The 22,002-nt window shown below is 32.0% G+C and overlaps 4 protein-coding genes across 7 annotated transcripts; 1 reads left to right on the forward strand and 3 right to left on the reverse strand.

The window, feature by feature from the left end:
- Nucleotides 1-2,039: 2,039 nt before the first annotated feature.
- LOC133299307 (uncharacterized) lies at nt 2,040-4,092 on the reverse strand. The gene is made up of 4 exons (XM_061498761.1): nt 3,667-4,092; nt 3,538-3,588; nt 3,116-3,325; nt 2,040-2,126 (listed from the first exon to the last, which is right to left on the reverse strand). Exons 1-4 carry the CDS (start codon nt 3,730-3,732, stop codon nt 2,040-2,042), a joined length of 414 nt encoding a protein of 137 aa, XP_061354745.1. The 5' UTR covers nt 3,733-4,092.
- Nucleotides 4,093-4,767: 675 nt separating this feature from the next.
- Nucleotides 4,768-9,202, reverse strand: LOC133299306 (glycine cleavage system H protein 2, mitochondrial-like). Of its 2 annotated transcripts, none has more exons than XM_061498760.1 (3): nt 9,087-9,172; nt 5,839-6,104; nt 4,768-5,634 (listed from the first exon to the last, which is right to left on the reverse strand). In XM_061498760.1, exons 1-3 carry the CDS (start codon nt 9,160-9,162, stop codon nt 5,506-5,508), a joined length of 471 nt encoding a protein of 156 aa, XP_061354744.1. In that variant the 5' UTR covers nt 9,163-9,172; the 3' UTR covers nt 4,768-5,505. The 2 variants fall into 2 exon arrangements, with proteins under 2 accessions (XP_061354744.1, XP_061354743.1); XM_061498759.1 differs by having other exon boundaries at nt 4,773-5,634; nt 5,839-6,098; nt 9,084-9,202.
- Nucleotides 9,203-10,466: 1,264 nt separating this feature from the next.
- Nucleotides 10,467-15,398, forward strand: LOC133299305 (pseudouridine kinase). Of its 3 annotated transcripts, none has more exons than XM_061498757.1 (10): nt 10,467-10,601; nt 10,695-10,985; nt 11,109-11,234; nt 11,526-11,628; nt 12,882-12,929; nt 13,020-13,117; nt 13,274-13,388; nt 13,498-13,580; nt 13,948-14,512; nt 14,823-15,396. In XM_061498757.1, the coding sequence occupies exons 2-10, from the start codon at nt 10,947-10,949 to the stop codon at nt 14,879-14,881; spliced, it is 1,236 nt and encodes a 411-aa protein (XP_061354741.1). In that variant the 5' UTR covers nt 10,467-10,601; nt 10,695-10,946; the 3' UTR covers nt 14,882-15,396. The 3 variants fall into 3 exon arrangements, with proteins under 3 accessions (XP_061354741.1, XP_061354742.1, XP_061354740.1); XM_061498758.1 differs by having other exon boundaries at nt 10,479-10,601; nt 10,874-10,985; nt 14,823-15,398; XM_061498756.1 differs by having other exon boundaries at nt 10,479-10,694; nt 10,874-10,985.
- Nucleotides 15,399-17,798: 2,400 nt separating this feature from the next.
- Nucleotides 17,799-21,947, reverse strand: LOC133299310 (uncharacterized). Its single transcript, XM_061498764.1, has 4 exons — nt 21,899-21,947; nt 20,957-21,259; nt 20,705-20,821; nt 17,799-20,606 (listed from the first exon to the last, which is right to left on the reverse strand). The coding sequence occupies exons 1-4, from the start codon at nt 21,914-21,916 to the stop codon at nt 18,195-18,197; spliced, it is 2,850 nt and encodes a 949-aa protein (XP_061354748.1). The 5' UTR covers nt 21,917-21,947; the 3' UTR covers nt 17,799-18,194.
- Between the last annotated feature and the right edge of the window lie 55 nt (nt 21,948-22,002).

The following is a 22,002-nucleotide window of genomic DNA, read 5'->3' on the forward strand; positions in this document are numbered from 1 at the left end:
TAAGTTTTTATATTTTATCCCAGAGATGAACTTTCATTTATTACAATTAGATTTACAAAATAATAATAAATAATTATTTTTTTGCAAGGATTTATGTCATTTCTAATTTTTTTCATTTAAATTTCAAATTTGAATTACTTTTTATAAACTATACATATTTTATAAAAAAATTTAAATAATTAATATGTTTAATCTATAATTTAACATATTAAATTTAATTTTATTATATATATTTTTTCCACTACAGAAACATTAATGCGGAATTATTTTTCCACCTATCAAGTTAAAAATTCAAATTTAAAAAGTTTGAATTTTAAAATATTAAATATTTTCTCACCCAATAGACATAATAACAAATATTATTAATAGATTTAACAATTTTCCATACTAAAAGTAGTGGGAAACATGCATAGAAGGTTGTGTATAGAAATGATAGTGGGTTTTTCATTTTCAAGTAACATTGATAATACATCTTTCACCTTCCAACAGAATAATTAAAAACCTTACAATTCCAATATAGAAATGATAGTGAGACATTAATTTGATGTCTGCCACTAACACTTTAAGTTCAAAATTTAATTTACTTAAAACTTAATTTTTAGTTATTTATTTATTTTCAAAATTAGCAAGCAATTGAGAACACACATAAGGTAGAAGATTAAGCGTCTGAATGGTTTGAAGGTTATAAGAAAATATCAAATGATGAGTTTTCCATTTTCAAGTAACATTAGTAAAGAACCTTGCATCTTCCAATACAACAATTAAAAACCTTACAGTTCCAATGTAAAAATAATAGTGTGTCATTAATTAGATGTCTCCCACTAATTTCTTAATTTTGATTTTTGATTTAATTAAAAACTTATTATGTAATTTTTTAAAAAATTGACATGCAAGTGTGAACACAAAGCTTAAACTGCATGAGAGCTTGACACATCAGTTTTTTTGGTTCTCCTTTTAAGTATATAATAATAGATGGAAATTTAATACAGTTGTCTCCTGCTAAAAGATGTTAAACCCTTTTCACACCTATATCAACTTCAAATTTCAAATTTTAAAAAAGAAGTAGGATATTAATACACTTGTTTGTCACTAATTAATGGTAAACTCTTTTCGTACTAACTATTTAGTTTAAATATTTTAAATTTCGAATTAAAATAAAATGTTTTTCATTCATATGTAATTTTAAATTCTATATCTCGTATAAAAGCGTAATTAATGCTGAACTCTTTTCTTTGGGTCTTTTGATTTTTCGATAAATATGAAAAAAACATTAAATATTTTTTAAAATGAGGGTTAACAATTTCCATGTAGAAAATAGAGAAAATTTAATACAGTTGTCTCCACTGAAAGATGTTAAATTCTTTTCCCACCCATATCAACTTCAAATTTCGAAATTTCAAAAAAAAGTGGGATATTAATGAACCTGTCTAAAACTAATTAATGTTGAACTCTTTTCTTTGGGTCTTTTGGTTTTTCAATAAATATGGAAAAAAAATTAATTATTTTTAAAATAAGGGTTAACAATTCTCATGTAGAAAATAGAGAAAATTTAATACAGTTGTCTTCCACTTAAATATGTTAAATTCTTTTCCCACCTATATCAACTTCAAAATTCGAAATTTAAAAAAAAGGTGAAATATTAATGAAACTGTCTGCCACTAATTAATGCTGAACTCTTTTCTTTGGATTTTTTGATTTTTCAATAAATATGGAAAAAAACATTCAATGTTTTTCAAAATGAGGGTTAACAATTCCCATGTAGAAAACAGTGAAAACTTAATACAGTTGTCTCCCACTAAAAGATGTTAAATTCTTTTCTTACCTATACCAACTTCAAATTTCGAATTTTAAAAAGAAGTAGGATATTAATGCACCTGTCTGCCACTATTTAATGTTGAACTCTTTTCGCATTAACTATCTAGTTTAAGTATTTTAAATTTTGAATTAAATAAATTATTTTTCATTCTTCTACTTTAAAATTCTATATCTCGTATGATATTTTTTCATTCATCTCTTTTAAAATTCTATATCTCGTATAGTTATTTTTCATTTTCCATTTTATCATTATGAGCATTGACAACTCCCATTTTTTTGAGGATTCCATTCATATTAGCATTAGCAATTTCCTATTTTTATTCATTGAATTGACAACTCATTATTAACATAAGCAATTACAACAATTACACATAGTAAATGACTTATTTCTAATAGGTATGTTAATTGTTAAAAGACTCCTCGTAGTATAATTACTTTATGTTTTGAAAACGTCTACAGTTACCTTTGAAATTTTCCACGCAATCAAAATTAGAGTAAGAATTCCTTGAAATTTTCAACTTAATCAAGTTTACAAAAGAAATTCCAAAAAATATCCCATATGATGCATTACTTGGATCGTATTTTTGTGTTGCATGTGTTTTATTTAATATGTATAATTCTAATAGGTATATTAATTGTTAAAAGACTCCTCGTAGTATAATTACTTTATGTTTTGAAAACGTCTACAGTTACCTTTGAAATTTTCCACGCAATCAAAATTAGAGTAAGAATTCCTTGAAATTTTCAACTTAATCAAGTTTTCAAAAGAAATTCCAAAAAATATCCCATATGATGCATTACTTGGATCGTATTTTTGGGTTGCATGTGTTTTATTTAATATGTATTTTTTTATACTTTTTCTTATTTGAAACTAAACAATGAAATTAATATTTCCAAATTTTAACTTAAATATTATAGAAGTAAAACTCAGAATATGAAAATATAAAGAAACATAAATAATAAACAAACAAAAGTTTTAGGTTATTTGCACAATTTAAAAAGTTATTTTCCTTTATTATGAGATATTTTTGAAATTTCAATAGTTTATTCACATTTAAAGTATATTAATTTTTTGAAAGTTTTACCGAAATAAGTTTTGGATATTATTTAATTTTGCTGGAGAAAAAAAAAAGGATATATAAAGGATACACCATAAAAGACATACATAAAGAAAAATCATTACTTTTTTGGATATAAAAAGGATATTAGTAATTATGTCCATGGGAGAAAAAAAATAAGAAAATAAGAAAAGAATTGGTAATATAAGATTGCGCCCAATTCTTATCTCTGGTTCATTAGCTCCAGTAGTATTGGTATCTTCTTGCCTTTCCTGAGGATTCGACCCCCAATGCGACCCCTGATGTGCATTTGTAGCATTTGCGGCCATGTTCATAAACATGCTTGCAATATCATTGGGATTAAATGGCATTGAGTTAAATGGAGGCGGCATTGCATGGCTTCTTGATCCTCCTGCAGATTGGTTTTGGGATTCTTGAGATGATCTTGAATTCTTTAAAGAATAAAGAAAAAATAGGTTTAGTTAGAAGTCATTATGTTGGAGCAAATTGTCATCAGAATACTATAGCTATTGTATTATAAACAGCGATTATCGAGGAGGAAAAAAAGATAAATTGAAGACAATATGATCACATGCAGTACCGAAAACAGAAATATGGATTATGGATAATACCTAACTTTATTTAAAAGAAATAATAATAATACCGGATTATGATCTGCGTGATGTTGCTCTTCAATCAATTTTTGCTCAGCTACCTATGGATAATAACAGCATTATGAGCACATAGAAAAAGTAATAGGAGAAGCAGAAGGAAAAGGAAAAACAGAACAAACCTGTATATTTTCTTTAACAGACTCATTGTTCGGATCCAACTGCAAGGCTGTAAGATAGAACATCATGTTCAGGCTAAATAACTTGAGTAGATAAAAAAACAGTATAATAATAGATAATGTAGAAGAGTAGGTTGAGAAGATGAATAAAGTAGTGGAGATGTAAAATGTGAGCACAGACGATTTCCCAAAGAACAACTCTCATCCAATATATCTTCTTTTATACACGACTTCTCTTGGCTTGCACATCAAATATTTCAAAAAACTTTTCAGCTTCTACTATGACACAACTCTAAGAAACTTTTCAACTTCCAATAAGGTTCAATAAATTGTTACAGCTTCCAACTTTCGCAGCTTCCAAAAAGGTTCAATAAATTGTTGCAGCATCCAACTTTCGCAGCTTCCAATAAAGAGATAGTGAAAATTTAATTGTGTTTGTCAAAATATATATTTTTTAATCGGATTAGGATTGTATTTTTAAAATTTCATGCTTAAAAAATAATTGAAAAAGTTACGCAGATAATTTAATCGGATTAGGATTCCTTTATAATATATAAGATAAGATAAGATAATCCAATGACGAAAGAATGGCACTGAATGAAGAAGGGTTTCTTTTGAGTGATGCAGAAAGTAAATAAACAAACATTGATAATGTAGGACATTATAGTATTATACCCTCGAATCCTGAGCAAAAAATCTCGAAACCGAGCCAAAATTATAAAAAAAACAACACCAACCATCATAAATTCTGAACACAAGCTTTCAAAGCAGCTTTATTCATTATACCAATACAAACAGGATTGCATAGAGGAATGAAATAGAATAAAATATATTGCAAAAAAACCTATCAACTTTCATTAAGACACAGCTCTGAAAAACTTTTCAACTCCAAATAAGATTCAATAATTTTAAAAAAATTTCAGCTCCCAATAAGATTCAATAGATTGTTGCAGCTTTCAACTTTTGCAGCTTCCAATAAAGAGATAGTGAAAATTTAATTATGTGTGTCAAAAACTATTTTTTAATCAGTTTACAATTTATTATTTTTAAATTATAAGCCTAAAAAACAATTTAAAAAGTTACTATAACAGGAAACATTTTAAATTTCTTCAAGTGTGAAGACAAACCTCAGATTCAAGGAGAATGCGGCACATCATCAAAGTTTCCAATAAACGGTTTTACTTTAGAATAATTCCAATAAACGGTTTTACTTTAGAATAATATAGAATAGATATGTTACAAATCATATACGAGAGACACGACTTCATCATTTAATATAATCGAATAAACTTAAAAAAAAAAAAAAAAAAAAAAAACTCGTGGTTTCCGTAGGCAACTATGGAATAACTGTCTCTTAATCATTTTATCGGTTGCATATGATAAGTTGTGTGTGAAGCCAACGGTGTTATAAAATCATTGTCACACAGACAGTTTCTTTCATTGGGAATATGTTAAGAGTCTGGTGTGCATCACACATAACTTCTGGGAGCTAACCGGTTCGAGAGAGAGAGGTAAGAAGAGAATCATTATAAACTAGCAATGAGAACAACTTATCATATGCAACCGATAAAATTCATGATACCTATAATGAAATTCATCTAACAATTTGTCACTACTTGAAAAAAACTTAATGACTTTTCATGTCAAATTTCCCACATGAAATTTCATATTTCTAAGGCAAAGAGTGAAATTATTACGCCAATAAATTTGAAACTCATGAGAAATAAAAATAAAGTAGTCAAAACACGTATTTCGAAATAAGGAGAAATCAAACAATTCTTAGCTTCCGCATTTTAACATGATCAACATCATGTATAGTGCTGAAAGATCTTGGCAAGACCATCAATGCTTGGAATCTTCATCTTCACAGAATTCGGAGTACTGTTCTGAATTCATCAAGTTCTTTAGTTCCCCACTGTCACTCATTTCAACTTTAATTATCCATCCATCTTCATAAGGGCTTGAGTTGACCTACAATGTAGGACAGCACAAAAACACTAAGGGTCGATATAAATACATTGTGATCCTTAAACATTACGTAAGCATAGTGATCCAAAATTCAGAGAGTACATAGAAATTACAAAAAGGGAAAAATTGGTAAAAATGCACAGAAAATCCAGCTTTTCAGATCCTGGCTTGTAAATATTCTTAAAAGAACAAGACTTTGAAACTCACCAAAGCAGGAGAGCTGCTAAGCTCTTCATTGATTTCAACCACTTTTCCTGAAACAGGAGAGTTAATATCACTAGTTGCCTTCACACTTTCAACTGCACCAAAACCATCTCCTTGTGTTACTTCCGCTCCCACTTCTGGCAATTCAACGTACACAACATCACCCAAATGATCTTGGGCATGATCAGTTATGCCAACAGTTGCAGAATTTCCATCAACTTTCACCCACTCATGAGAATCAGCATACTTCAGATCTTTCAAAACTGTAGGTATAAAAGACAAAGGGAAGGTAGATTTGTCACAAAAAACAATAATTGACTTTCTTCCTAGATCACTTCAAACCAAAAAATCAAATCCTTTGGCACTTTTTTCTTCTTGCTTCATTGTTATTGACTTGACTGGTGGTACTTGCACTGGCTGTGTGTGTGAGAGAGAGAGATCACAGAGAATAAAAAAAAAAGTAGAATAAATCAACCATACAATAGGAAGGACAACCACCCCCATTTTTCTAAATAAAGTAGAATTGCAGCACAAGATAGAACTCAGAAGGGGTAAACATGTAGGAAACCAGATATGGGGTGGGGACATGGTTGACATGATGATAAGTTAATAACATTGCAATCTTTATCACTTTATCCCCTGATCAGAGAAGCTGTTTCAACTATTAGAACCTGTGACCACTAAGTTACAACTCAGAAGGTAACAACAACCTTAAACTTTATGTCAAAGCACACTCTCTATAGGGTGTGGCATGATGATTGACATACTAATAACACTAACACGGATAGCAAATTCTAAATACAACTAAAACACACGTCATGGAACTTCTTTTGCTTCTTTTTTTCTGCCGAGTGAACATGAAGTTATTGAAGAAAAAACAAATCCCAGTATGTACATAATAACAAAACCTAACAGAGCCTTCATTCTGCACTACCTATATTTCTATTTCTGCTAACTGTGCTCTCCACTCAGGAATGAATCAACTAAAACTTACATTTCAGTCATTATAATGACTGTAACCTATAACTTCAGCTAAGTCCTCACACATCCTAAGCAGACAAATTCTTCAATAGACTTATCCTACACAAATCATCATCAACATCAACATTATCCCAAACTAGTTGAGGTCGGTGGAAGATGAACCAAAATGAAAAATACAAAAAAATTGAGGGAAAAAAAGGATAAAATTAAAATTAAAAGAACTATAAATACCATTAGAAATGAAAACATATCAATTCAGAAGAAGAATAAAATAAAATAAAAGAGAAAATAAAGATACATAAGAGAGAGGAAAAAATTAGAAATAGAGAGATACAAATAAAGAAAAGAAGAAAAAAAATAAATTAATAAGAGAAGCCAAAGAAAGATGAAATAAAGTGAGATAAAGGAAAGGAGAATGGAAAAAAAGTAGATGTAAAGAAAGAAATAGAGGGACATACAGGGGGAAAGGACTAAAAAAGAACCAAAAAAGGACCATCTGGAACATAAAAAGCAAAAACGGATCTAACCCTCCACAATGCTAATAGCTTTCTTCCAATCCGTTCTAAGACATACCGTCAGCCAATCTATACCCCACTCCATTAAATCTTGATTTACTACCTTTCCCCAAGTAAGTTTCGGCCAACCTCTTCCTCTCTTTGTGTTGAGTTCTTGGTAACACACTTTTATTCTTATAGGAGCATCTAGGAATCTTCACATCATGTGCTCAAACCACCTCAATCTATGCTCTCTCATCCTTTCAACCACCGGTACAACTCCCATTTTGCTTCAAATATCTTCATTTTTTTATCTTATCCATCTTTATATGACCACACATCCACCTTAATATCCTCATTTCTGCTACTCCCATTTTATGCTCATGTTGCCTATATGCTGGCCAACATTCAGCTCCATATAACATTGCAAGTCTTACTACTATTCTATAGAATTTTCCTTTTAGCCTAAAGGGAATCTTGTGGTCGAACAAAAACCCTGATGTACTATACCATTTCATCCAATCTGCTCTGATTCTATGATTCACATTCTCATCAGTCTCTCTACCCTTTTGCAAGATAGATCCCAAATATCTGAAAACATCTTTCTTGAGTACCTCTTGTCCAAGCAGATGCAAGTCTTGATCTTCATCTCTAGCCGGAGCAAACTCACACTTCATATATTCAGTCTTGTTGCTTCGACTGAATATATAGCATAGTGGTCATTTTTTATTTCATGACCACACAAATATCAAGCTTAAATATATAGCATAGTTTATTTTAATGAGAATTATTGATGCGTCAATTTTTTATTAGCTTTATCTGCAAAATTGTGTAGAGTAGAAGAATTTCTCCCCCAAAACATCTGAGGATAGTGGTCATATCATGATTTTGCGTAAGAAAATATCAAAAATTTTGTATTTTTCTCTTAAAATTTATCCTACTTTAACGTATAAATTTAATGTTCAGAAGACTAAAATCCTTTTTTCAGTCCCTACCCTTATCATACTCTTGTACCTAATTGGGCCTGTACGGTCCACAACATTCAGCATGCAGTCAAAGCTGACATGATCAATTTTGGAAAAAGGACATTGCTGATTCTATTGCTGGTTCCCTCCCAAGATCGACCGCCTAGAGAGCTCCCTTTCTTCCATTAGAATGACCATGACCAAGAAATGTCAGGATATTTAATAATGGGTGGAATGGAATAAAATGAGATACAATAAAATAAAATAAAATCATCATACCATTGTTTGGACACTTTAGGATGGAATGGAGGAATGTTTATTTTCAATTATTTTGAGAAGTGAACAGAATAATAAGGAAATTAATAAACAATGAGTTTATTTCTTTACATATCCCAAACTGGGAGGTGGGAATAGAGGTATAAGATAATAGATTCATTCATTTCCACCAAATTCTAAACCATCGAAACAATAACAACTAATGCCATTCCATTCCATTCCATTTCCATCCCTTTTGCATCAATCCAAACATAGAGACAGTCATTCATGGCTGAACCCCACACTATATGTGAGCAATATGTTGTACATCATATACATCAGGAAACACAAGAAGAAACGTGAATATCCCATCCATAAAAGAAGAAGAGACCCGAAATTTAAAATGAAACATTCAACGACATGGATCAAGATATCCACACCATAAACATAACATGACATGACGTGAAAACAACATAATCATAAGTGATCATCGAAAAAAAAATAAAAGAAAATGAAAAGGAGATCACAGAGAGAAGAAGAAGGAGATTAATACCATTAGAAAAGCTTCTATGAAAGACAGAGATTCTCAAGTACGATGCAGCTCTTGAAGCCCACAACTGCCTGCAAGCCATCTCTCTCTCTTTCTCTGTGTTCAACACTTGCACACTTTCTCCTCTGTAACCCTTTTTATTTACCAATGTGGTAGGGTTGGTGAAATTTATTTGTTCTTGTTTTTTTTTCTTTCTTTCTTGGTTTAAAAAAGAAAAACAATTTTTTTAATTAAAAAAACATTGTTTTTTATTTTGTTATTATACTCAGATTAGATCACAAACAACCATTTACTATATTTAATAGTAGTACTATATAGTAGTAGCATTTTAAGGGTGAAGCAGGGCTGTGGGTCCCTCGGCAGGGTTGGTGAGTAGGTAAAAGTACTGTGCTGGCTGCTTTAAGCGGGCGTCACGTCATCATGTTAACACATAGATTGTAGAATTTTCTATATTTCTTTTTATTTCTCATTGCACCTTCTTTTAAAAAATAGATAAATTTAGCATAATTTGGATGAATATGTTATATTTATCAATTTTTATAAATTATATCATATATCATCGGTAATATACTTTTAATTAAGTCTATTATCACTAATATATAATTGAGTTTGTAAGACTTTATATAAAAACAAATTATAAATGTAACATTTTTCTAATATTATTATCCAATCAAGTACGAATGAGTGGTTTACTTGCCTATAAATCGTGCATAAGTAAATAACTAAATATACGTGTGGGAGGAGCAAATAGTTTTTTTTTTAGTAGGCGGAGCAAATAGCTTTAACATTAATTAAGCCATACGGGATTAATCTCAAGTCAATTTAAAGAGTTGAAGTGGGGATATTAAAAAACAGATTTATAAGATTGGTATAATAAAAAAAATTAATTATGTAACTATGGGAGGATAGAAAAAAGAAATCAAATATATCATATTTTATATATTTTATTTTATGAATTAACGTTTCTTCCGTCATCTTAAATAACTTTATTATTTACAACTCCGAAACAATATCGATTTGAATATTAAATTTAAAATAAAAGACATTTTAGAAAAATTTATAATGCAAGAAAAAAAAAATTAAAGATGCTTTTATTTTTAATTTTAAACCCTAAAATAATATTATTTTGAGAATTGCAAGAGATAAGATATACATAACCACATAAGCATACACCGGTTTTTTTACTCATCCAGAGAAAAGTATATATTATTATGGAAAAAATATATGTAATTTCAAAGAATATAAAATTATGTTTAGATGAGAAAAAAAACAGATAAAAAGAAACAAATGATGAATAAAATAAAAATAAAAATATGAATTTCTAAAAATAAAATGATACAAATTATATAGACACCCAGATTGATTTGAGAACCAATCCACTATCGAGTCCGAGTCCACTACGACACTGTTGACTCGGGTTAAGGTTATATCCCTCATCTCTCTCTATCATCTCTCAGCTGTGAACCCTCTCGACTTATCTAGTATCAGAACAAACACCGTTTTTACCCACCGTGTGAAGTGGTAAGCTACTTGTGTTCGTTTAAACATCGACTCGAGTTCGAGATCTTGTGTATGCAGAAAATTCTTGCTGAGAGACTCATCTGTCAATGCTAGGTAACCTACCTGGATCGGATTGGACATAGTCGGGGCGAAGTCCCGAAAACCCGAGGAGCATTCCAAAAAAAAAAGAACAAACACCGTTTTTATTTATTTATTTTCCTTCACTTCTTTTTCCTCTGATTTATATCCCATTACATAGTTAGTTATCTGCTACTTGATTGATTCTTTGCCAGCTCTGGATTTGAGAAAATTACAATCACATCACATCGCATCACAGGATTGGAGAACAGCAGCATTAGGGGAAAAATGCAGGCTCATGAAGCTAATAATACTCTTTTATATCCTGTGAGCTTTTTTTATACTAATATTTCCAAATTTGTTTTTTGTTCTCATTATTTATTTATTTATTTATATCTCCTTTTCTATATTATTGTATTTTGTGCAAATTTGATAGTTGTTTGTTGTAAGGTTGTGCTAAGAGGTACACAAATGGAGTGTGGGGATGCAGAAGCAGTGATAATTGGGGGTATGGTGTTGGACATTCATGCTACACCTTCAATCCATGTCAATTCGGGAACTACTACCCCTGGCAAGGTTATTTTTCTATATATTTTCTCTGACAAAGAAAGAAAGAAAAGAAAAGAAAAGAAACTCGCTGGATTTGTATGTACATTATTCTGTCATTGTTGTTTACATCTTCTTAGTTACTAAGATGTAACCTGTGACTATAAAGTTGAAATCTCTTCAATAAAAAGTTCTCAATGCTAAATGAGGATGATGCTAATGATGTGAAGAACATAAGCAGTCGTTGTCTTGAAGTGAAATCCTTCTTGTTCTTTTTCTCTTTCTAGTGTTTGCACCTATCTTATACTGAAGATTTGTCAGGTCTGTTATGTCCAAGGAGGTGTGGCAAGGAATGTAGCTGAGTGCATGTCAAAGCTAGGAGCAAAGCCATACATGATTAGTGCTCTCGGGTTTGACATGGCTGGTAAATTCTCATAATCACTAAACATTTTCTCTTCCATTGCCATGATGATTTTTATCTTTTCCCTTTTTATTATGGTTAATTAAGAGGCACTGCTTTAAGGCAACTTCCAAGTGGCCTAGAGTGAAATTTGTCAGTTGATCTTTGTGGAAACATTTCTCGAATTCATTTATCTTAGTCAGGATGTATGTTTTCCGTCTTACTTAGAGACTAATAAAGCACAAAACTAGTATTGTTATTCTTTAAATGAAAAATGATGTAAAATAATTTTCTAAAGAAGTTGTGCAATTTGATAAGTTTAGTCACTACTGTGCTAGAAATTCATAATGATGCTGCCCAAGGGTTGTAAGTCTATGGAAAAGGAGTAGGATGGGATTGGAAATGGTCCTTGGATAGAAATATGAAAATTCTTAAGAGATCCAATCCTAGAAATGAATGTAGTTTTCTTCGATATGAAATACGTGCGGTTTGCTTTTGCTCATAATACTTCATTAATCTGATAAGAAGTACATGAAAACTCCTACTAATCTACTCCTGTAATGTTCTAGATTTGACTGGAACCTTAAGTGGCTTACTTAATGACATCCGACTGACTTTTTAGACTCCCTTTAATTACTTGATCCCTAATTGACTTTAGAATTTCTACACTTAGTTAACTTACATCATTCATTGATGGGAGAGTCCCCACTGGTCAGCAATTTGGTTTTATGCATTACACTAGGCTGCACAGACGAGTAATAATTTCGTTAGGTACACAAAAGCCTAACTGAGCTAAGCTAATAAATGCTGCATAAGAGAGTAGGAGGCTGGCCTCCGCCCACCTGGAGATGCATACCCTTTTAGGATCATATGCAAAGGGGAAAAGACATAGAACAATGTCCGCTGAGTTGACTGAAACATTTAATACTCTTAAATAATAAGAAGATGGTTTTCATTCTGTATCGCATGCTCATGAGCACGAAAGTAAAATGATAATCAAGAAACCAACATATACTTCATTGGTATCTTCACTAATGCCTATAATAACAAATTATGAAGTATCCCAAATTTGTAATGTTTTGAGCTAATATATCCTTTTAAGGATGTTAAATGATATACTTGTCATGCCAATCAGTTAAGAAGCTTCTATGGTTGATTCTTAGTTACTAAGATGTGTATGTATCAGAAGATATTGTGATTAGAATTACATTTGGCAAATAAACCCAGGGAAGAAGCTTACAAAATTCTGCCTCAGTTCTCTTAATTTTTTTCCATAGGAAATCTGCTGTTGGAACAGTGGAAATCTGCTGGCCTATCCACAGAAGGTAAACTCTTTTATCTTTGTGGCTGTTCATCACATAAATCTGTTATAACAATGTCAAATGATTTGTTGTACATTATTGATTTTGAGGTAGGTATTTTGAAGGATAAAGATATTGAGACTCCAGTTGTATGCAATATATTTGATGTTAATGGCGAGGTAGCAGCTGGTGTTGCTAGTGTGGAAGCTCTTGTAAGTTGACCTTTCAAGTAATAAGCTATCCAGTTATCTCCAAACTTAAGCAAGCTAAAAGATGTGCATCAGAACCTTACATATTTGCATAATGATAATTGTTATAAAAGATAGAAGCAACTAAAAAGAAAATCTTACAAAGTCGTATTGTTACAGGAAAAATATCTGACACCTGACTGGATCTTGCACTTCAAGAGCACTTTACTTTCTGCTCCAGTGGTATTGGTTGATGCAAATCTGAGTTGTCCTTCTCTGGAAGCTTCTTGTAAAAGTACATCACATGTTACTCATTTAATTATCTCTTTCCGTCTCTGTTTGCTGGATTATAAACTCACAACGAGTGTTATTTCTTCCATTGTATAAATATCTACATTCCTCAGTGGCAGCTGACACAGAATGTCCTGTCTGGTTTGAGCCAGTTTCAGTGACTAAATCCCGGAGAATCAGTTCTATTGTCAAGTATGTGAGTGCTATGCTTTATACAAACAAGATATTCTTTTTAGATCTATTTCATGGTTTGGTCAAAGCTGTTTGTGAGAAATTGGGAATTGCAGTAGTCAGAAGTTGTTGTAAACAGTTGTGGCTTCAGCATCTTCCCTAGCGTTGTCTTGAATTTTTTATATTCATTATTTTCTTAATGATGTCATCATTATGCGTTAGTTTAAACTTCTGCTTGCATCACTAGAAAATTCCTTAGAATTTAGATATATTACATTGTTCGTATCTTACTTGTTTGAATTTATCAACACCATTGGATACCATATATGCTTATAAAATTCATTCATTGTATCAAAATTGTCTTCTGTGACATGTGTGCATCCTTTGTTTAGGTAACTTTTGCTTCTCCAAATGAAGATGAACTTATTGCGATGGCTAATGCTTTATCTGGTGGTGATCAGTTCCATCCACTTATAGAAAGTCATTACAAAAATAACCTTTCAAGTGTATCTTTGTTTCAAATGTTGAAACCAGCAATATGGGTTTTGCTAGAAAAAGGCATTAAAGTGGTCCTAGTGACCCTCGGCTCAAATGGAGTGTTTTTATGCAGTAAAGGAGGGCCAAGCTGCTTTAAAGTTCCTGTAGAGAAAATGAATTGGTGTAGTTTTGGTGGACAATTATATAGGACTGTTATGCAAAAGTGTCCACCAAATTGTTATTCTGGTTTTTCAGAACTTGATAGAAGCTCTCGTCTCTTTGTTGTGCATTTTCCCACAGTTCCTGCATCAGTTGTGAGGCTTACAGGGGCTGGTGATTGCTTGGTTGGTGGAACACTCGCATCAATTTGTGCAGGATTAGATATTATGCAAAGTGTGTCTGTTGGCATTGCAGCGGCTAAAGCTGCTGTTGAGGTTGAGGCTAATGTCCCTTATGCTTTCAGTTTAGCTGCTATTACGGGTAAGGTTTTAGCTATGTTTTTATTTACAGTCATATTCATATGCATGTCTAGGTGCTTAATTTGTTGCATATTTGAAAGTTACTTTGAGAGGAGTTCAGCATCTCTGATAGCAAAACTAAGCCTGCATGTGGACTTGAATCAGTGTTTGAGATCAACAGCTTATCCTTTTCAATTATGAATTTAAGATTTTGTAAGGTTTTGTTTGTTTGCCGTTTGATTGTTGGGTGCTTTCCATAACCATGATGATGCCATCACCTTTTCAATTATGAGCATTGTGTGAATTTTTATTTTATGTTTATTCTTGCGCAGACGATGCTAAATCTGTATACTCTGGTGCCAAAGTGCTCTTCCACCAATCAATGCTGTAAATTTTGAATAAACATCATGTTAGATGAACAGCTTGAGTTGTGAAACAGCAACCACCTTTGTCCAAAATATGGTACGTTATCACAAGGTTTTATGGCATTGGAGTATGAATGAGTAACTATTTTTGAAACTTTTAGAAAGTTTTCACATTTGTCTGTAACAATTTGATTGGTATGCACTGTCAGGGTAAGAGTTTTCTACACATTTGCAGCATACTAAATTATTAACTACTAATTTTCCTCCTCCTCTTTATCCTTGGGAAATTCACCTCAACTTTCTGTTTTAAGATTAACCAACAAAAGAGAAAGCTAAACCAAGAACAATGCCACGTTGCCGATGCTGACCGTGTTAGTTAATCTAGTTCAACGTAGATATAAACCTGTGTATTATTATAGTGTGTTTCGACTTTTATGCATTATGCAAATGCTATGAAAAGGGTGTGTTGACAGTGTTGTATACTTTGATGACTCCTTATTGTCCGTTTTGTGGACTCCGCTGGCCATTGCAGAAAGTATATTAACAAAGGCACTAGTAGACCCTGCATACAATTCACTGTTTTGGACCGCAAGTTTGTTACGCCGATCTTTTAAATAGTGAATTGTAAATGGTATCCAATTAAGATTTAATAAAAAATACCAATAACTTTTGTTTTAAGGGGTTTTGTCTTTTTGTAAAGAATTAATTAAATCCAAAGTTTAAATTAATATTATTTTTTAATAAAATGAAGGGCGGTGATGATCGAACGCATAATCGTTTAATCATGTAGGCTCTGATACCTAAATAATTAATTCAATGCAAAAATTTAAAGGTTATATTAATGATTTTATATTTCTTTACCATCCATAATTAGAGATTTCTGGTTGAAGTTTTTGGGATGAAAAAACGGTGTTGCTCCAATTGGATTAGATGGGTTTTTGAAAAACTGATTTGAAAGATAAATAATAATAATAATAATAATAATAATAATAATAATAAATAGCTTAAAATATATCATATAAGTAATGTATTGAATATATAGTGCTCAATATATGAATAAAAAATAACATCACGAGTTGAGTCTTGCAATTAACATAAATACATGAGCTTAAAAAATGAAAATCCCATGATTCATAAGTAATTAATTTATTTCAAATTTAAATATAAAAAATTTATTAGTATATTTAAAATTTATTTGAGAATAAATTAATTGAAGGCAAGTTATTATTCAGATTTTTAAATCTATTTAAAATTGATTGAAATTATAAATATAAGATAAATAAAGTAGGGTGACCTTTCAAAATTAAGATAAAATATTGGAAAAAATAACTAAATCAATAAAACAAACTATATTCAAAATTTATTATTTCCAAAAAAAAAAAAAATTATTCAAAATCGATTTAAATTATAAACATATAATAAATAAATCATTGGAGTGGGTTTTTTTTTTTCCTCCACCAATTCATTATTCAACTAATCTGTTCAAGTTTTGTCAAACTACCATTTTTGCCATTCTCATTACCATAGGTAACCATTCAAATCTTGACATTATGAGGGAATAGCTTCAAGGAATATATGTTAAGCCATTAGATTGGAAAGGGTGAACCCTACATTCAAGTCCCCCCGAAATATCACTCTATGACTGTTCTACTATTGTCTACCCCAATAATAGTTATAATACTTCACTCGACTTAACTCTAAGCCCCAAAGTATACTATAAAGAGCAGGGATATTTTAAAAAACTTGACTCAATAGGAAAAAGAAAACTTATGAACCCCAATTGGATATCTCTATTCAAAAGGAAAAAAGTAACGGCACGTAATAATAGTTAAATGGGAGTGCATCTTCGTTTCGTGTGTTAATTAATATGATCATATTATATTGGGGATTCATAATCATACGAAAGTGAATTCATGGTAATAAAGAACGCTTTAAAGTTTCTACAGTGAATGTAGATAAGTTATCTACATTCGCTCCCAAAATAACGTCGTTTTGAGTTGAAAAATTAAAAAATTATAATGAAAAAGACTATTATAACCTGAAATATATTATAATTACAAAAATAACATGATTTCCACCTCAAAACGACGTCATTTTGATCTCACTGTAGATAAGTTATCTACATTAACTGTAGAAAAAACGAACCCAATAAAGAAAGAGAAAAAAAAAAATATGGGAATAGATAGTTACAAAATCATCATCATTATTCTCTTTTGTATGATTAAGATTTTCCCATCTGACATGGCCAAGTTAATTAAAACATGGGAGAATTTATTTTCGAGTGAAATAATCATAAGTATAGTGTAACCAAGCTAATCATAAGTATGGAATAAAACATGGGAGGATTTATTCCCCTTGTTACCTTAGGTTCGGGATTGTAACCAAGCTACTCTTGAAGATGGATCTGAATATATGCAGGATTCCTGTAATAATTAAGAAGCTCCAATTGAAACTTTCGGGTGACATCAGAAAAGGCTTACTTGTGATGAATAGTACGAAATCAGTATCTCCAGGAAAAGAATCCTTGTATTCAATTTGTTAAAGAGCGTCACATAGATAAAAATCATACGCGCAGGTATCAATACGGAAGAATAAATGTCAGAATATGGTGGCTCCTTCTATTTGGCAATTTAGGAGCAAGTGCTAGCAGGTTTTGCTTTGACACTGAAAAACTACTACCTTTCCTCTCCCATTGCTTAATCTCTAGGACTACCACAAAACTGGTTGAGAACTATTCAATATTCATGCATATATCAAATATATTTCATTGGTATAGACATAGTCTAGGTAAGAAAAATCAAAATGATCAACTTTCAGATAAAATACCCAACAAGTGAAAATTTCAAGAGGAGTCTATGAAAATCATAAAAGAATGGATCACGCTACAACTACAACAACAACAAAAACAATAATAATAATAATAATAATCAAAATCAAGGGAGTTTGATTGTTCCCGGGGATAAAAGAGACAGTTTATGCAATAAAAATTCACATGAAAAGTAAGTGATAGAAAAAATAATAATTAGATGGGTAAGTAACCACTAGCATGTGTTTGAATTTTATCCTTTAATATATCTAAGGCTTGTAAGCTTGAAAACAAATTTGATAGACTACTACCATTTGTCGTACAAGAGTATTATCAACTCCCACAAAACAATGTTCTTTCCAACATTTGATGTACAACCGGTTCGCAAGCTAAGCATATCTTTTTCTACTATACTCTGTTGCCTCCCCAAAATAACAGTTCGGTCTATCACAATTCTGAGAACTTACTTCACGTGTTTCTGAACTTTCTACCATTGCCACATCGAGATTGGCATGTGAGCTAATGATGAACGCTTAAGCCATCTTTTTTTCATACGAAATTTCAATTGGAGCATCGTCATTGCTGGAGTTCTGTAAACTGTCTGATCCATCTTTAACTTCAACAGAAAAGGAGCCACAATCTTTCGGGAATTCTTCTTCGGTGTTAATACCTCTGCCAGCGCATGTGATCCCATCTACATGATGTTCTTCACCAATTGAATGGAATGATTCCTTGTCCAGAGATACGGATTTAGTACTATCCATCATACATAAACCTTCCTTGATATAACAATTCTTGTCTTTGCAAGAGGCTGAAGAAAAAACATTCTGGTTATTCAAGTTCTCCAGACATTCTGATTCATCATTAAATGCAGTAAGAGCATCATCTGTTGCTTTCTCTCCTCCTTCGCTGCAGACATATTCCTTAGCATGACTATTACTCTTATCTTCAGAATGTGTTTGTACATTAATGTTTTGTACTTCAGCATCTGTTTTAATGTTATCCTCAGTTTGAACCAAAGCACAGCAGCTTTCACTAACATCCTTAAGATTAAAACTTCCTTGTGTCAATGGTACTTGTAAATTTTGAAAAGCACCAAGACCAATGCCCTTATCATCGGAAGTTGTACTCTTGCTGAAATTTGGGCGGATCAACTTTCTTTTCTTTTGTTGCACAAGTACCAAATTTTCACTCTTTTCACACTCATTGGAGCTTGTGATCTCAGTCTCATCAAGTTTCCTTACTTTGCTACGGCGCTTGAAATCCACAAAACATATCTCTTCAGCTGTTTCATTAGTATTGCCTCCAATAGCATTTGTCAAATCCACATTTAAATCTTCCAAGGTATTTTCAAAGCAATCACCCTTCATCCTCACGCTACTGCTTTGAGTTTTTTTCCTCAAACTTTCAGCATTTTTACGAATTCCTAATGGCTTTGGCTTTCTTTTTGTCATCCCTTGCTTTCGACTTTGATGAACCATTTCCATCACTGCATCAACTGTATGGAAATCATATTCCTCATTCCATGCATTGTTTCCATTTTCTTGATTGTTAACATCCTGCGTAAAAGATAAACGAGAAAACACACTACTTTTTTTCTTTGGATAACAAGAATTATTATTTTGAGAATCACCATAGCATCCAATGTCATGTTCAAGAATTAATGAATCACCATACTGAAATTGGGAATGACTCTCATTTGGACGAGGAACAATGGGAGTAACTGTTCTATTGTTCTTCTGCAGTGTCATCTCCTGACTCAGATTTTCTCCCAATGCTATGGAATGGACATTATTGCCTAAACATGATTTATAATTATGGAACAAGGAAGAAACGGGCTCATCTACCCTGCCACTATTTCCAATATCTGTAGGAGGGATAGTAGCTGATGAAGACTTCAAGAAACGAATGCTATTGCAAGGCTCATATACATCAGATTCTGCTTCCAACCGGTCAGAATTTTGAGCTGCATTCAAGGACATGCAATACCTATTGCTACCGTAGAAAACAGAATTTAGAAAGCCACCACCAACATCGTGCATTCTGTTCATGTCTTTCAGTTCAGTATGCATGAGCCGTGGTTGACTACTCAAGCCTTTCCCTCCACGGTTGTTTGAAGGAGAAGAACTTTCTATTATTAATTCAGAACCATTATTAATTCTAGCAGCTGATGACTGACTAAAATTTAAACGAGGTGCATCTTGATCATACAGAAAGGTGGTCTTAGAACTAACATCACCTTGTGTTGCACAAGAATTGTTTAAGATCTGTGCCTGGATTTGGTGATTCATAGCAAAATTTCGCCTAAGCTGATTTTGAACCAAAGAATTATGCTCAAAATTAGGCTTGGAGTAAAAGACAGTTGGATTGACATTAGAATCATGTAAACCAGGAATACCATCTAAAAATACCATCCTCTGATCAGTATTTCTCAGATCTTCACTCTTTAACCTATCACTAATTGATAACCTGCCATCACCATGAACTCTAATTTTATCACAAAGGCTTTTGGAGTATTCATCTATGATGTTTGGCCTGAGATGGGTATCCATATAATGCTCTTTCTCATGTTCAGTAAACCCGCTTTCATCTTTTAATGCCAAATAGTCACTAACACATTCACTTGAAGTACCCAGCACGAGCTCAGGAGCTCTTCCTTGCTTATTTACTACAATATCACTTGCATCTAATCTGATATATTCAGCGTCTCCATTGTACTGTAAAGAATCTCCTTGGTATTTATGCATTATGATGGGTGAAATGTTAACACCAACACCTTGCTCATCTTGATCACTTTCGACGTGCATTCCTCGATCAACAGATCTTCCAACTTCACCAACTGGGTACCACTCTGATTCCAACTCTTCTGTTCTAGTTAATATTCTTCTACCAGGAACCTCCAGTTCTAGCTTTCTTGTACTGAACAAATATAGAAGTTTATAGACCTACACAACAGTTCAAAAAATAGATTGTAGATTGATGTAAAATCTTTTAAGAAAATCTTTCTCATTTCACTGAAAACAAATCATGTACAGGAGCAGACCTGGTTTTCAGATAGCCCAAAGTTAAACTTTTTAGCAGAAAAGTAATTTTCTATAATTGCGTCACGGAATAAGCATTCCTCTAGTGGCTTGCAGCGCCAAATTCGAACAAACTTAACCTACAGCAGAAGATCAATGAAAAACTGAGTCCATCATATTAACGAAAAGTAAGCAAATTGCAGTCTTGCACTCAGAATCAAAAGAATGCTTTGCTCTAATTGAAATTCAGAGAAATGAGGCAAGTGGGTTGCTACCTGAGCAGGGAATTGCTTCCTCGATGAAGCGTAGGCATTAGGCACAATATTCATAGCTCCATCACAGGTAGCCTTGAATACACCATAAAGTTGTCTCTCCTCATATTCAAATAAAAACAAAATCATTCCGGCTTTAACCTGCTCTACAAACTGGATGTCAGATGATGGAAGGCCGAATAATCTCCTCTGGAAACATTCTTTTTTCGTAGCTTCATTTGACATAAAAATTGCACCACAATCTGGATCTATTCCATCAGCATCGTAGCGCTTATCATTGAATCCCATGGATAACCTAACTCTATGCTGTCACATTAAAAAATAAAGCAATACCCATCGCATTGTGTAAATGTAGTCACACATAATAAGTTCCTTTGCAAGTTTCAACTATTAAGAGTACTTATTAGAAGTTTCAACTATAAACCATAATTGTTAAATTCTAATAGTTAGAATTATTTAAAGATATTTTTTTTTGGATACAAAGAATTATTTAAAGATATTAACATAATCAATAATACTCAGAATTATTTAAAGGTATTAACATAATATCGGTTTTCAATCAAATTCGATTAATCAAGTTCAAACTACCTGACCTAATTTTATTTTTTTTCTAATTTGTTGTTTCTAAGAAAAACAAAACAAATACTCAACCGCTTGATAAGACGAACAACTAACTACTCCATAGTCTGATCGGAACAGGAATAATTACCGAAAGAAATCGAAGAATTCACAAGAAGCATAATATAGTAAAATATCAAGAAGAAAATAGAGACCATCGCGTGCATGTTTAAAGAACCTTCTTCATTTGAAAGGTGCAATGAAAAAAATAAAAAAAGTAATGGACTAAAGTTGATATGAAAATAGAGAATTTAATGAAGTATATGGAAAAAGAAAAAGAAATGAAGTGAGAATCGAAGAAAAAAGACGTAATGTAGAAGAGCGTACCGTAGCAGAGTGCTTCATATGAAAAGAGAAGAGAAGAGAAGGTGGGAAGCATTCAGAGACGCTATTGTGGGGGGTAATGGCCTAATGGGGGGTATATGTAGTAA

This window comes from Gastrolobium bilobum, unplaced genomic scaffold (genome assembly GCF_033153095.1).
Source record: "Gastrolobium bilobum isolate Gb01-03AN ecotype WA unplaced genomic scaffold, APGP_CSIRO_Gbil_v1 utg61611, whole genome shotgun sequence".
Taxonomy (NCBI): domain Eukaryota; kingdom Viridiplantae; phylum Streptophyta; class Magnoliopsida; order Fabales; family Fabaceae; genus Gastrolobium; species Gastrolobium bilobum.

Bases quoted from the DNA above. Each gene is read 5' to 3' on its own strand.
- LOC133299307 (XM_061498761.1), bottom strand. From the start codon at position 3,732: ATGATGTTCTATCTTACAGCCTTGCAGTTGGATCCGAACAATGAGTCT. The intron at 3,589-3,666 runs GTTTGTTCTGTT...TATTATCCATAG, and splicing joins CTGTTAAAGAAAATATACAG to GTAGCTGAGCAAAAATTGAT. The intron at 3,326-3,537 runs GTATTATTATTA...TATTCTTTAAAG, and splicing joins ATCACGCAGATCATAATCCG to AATTCAAGATCATCTCAAGA.
- LOC133299305 (XM_061498757.1), top strand. From the start codon at position 10,947: ATGCAGGCTCATGAAGCTAATAATACTCTTTTATATCCT. The intron at 11,235-11,525 runs GTTATTTTTCTA...AAGATTTGTCAG, and splicing joins GAACTACTACCCCTGGCAAG to GTCTGTTATGTCCAAGGAGG. The intron at 14,513-14,822 runs GTAAGGTTTTAG...ATTCTTGCGCAG, and splicing joins CAGTTTAGCTGCTATTACGG to ACGATGCTAAATCTGTATAC.
- LOC133299310 (XM_061498764.1), bottom strand. The intron at 20,822-20,956 runs GTAGCAACCCAC...CTTCTGCTGTAG, and splicing joins GGAAGCAATTCCCTGCTCAG to GTTAAGTTTGTTCGAATTTG. The intron at 20,607-20,704 runs GTCTGCTCCTGT...ACTGTTGTGTAG, and splicing joins TTGGGCTATCTGAAAACCAG to GTCTATAAACTTCTATATTT.
- LOC133299306 (XM_061498760.1), bottom strand. From the start codon at position 9,162: ATGGCTTGCAGGCAGTTGTGGGCTTCAAGAGCTGCATCGTACTTGAGA. The intron at 6,105-9,086 runs ATGGTATTAATC...TGTCTTTTATAC, and splicing joins CTTTCATAGAAGCTTTTCTA to CTACAGTTTTGAAAGATCTG. The intron at 5,635-5,838 runs GTGAGTTTCAAA...CCTACATTGTAG, and splicing joins TTAGCAGCTCTCCTGCTTTG to GTCAACTCAAGCCCTTATGA.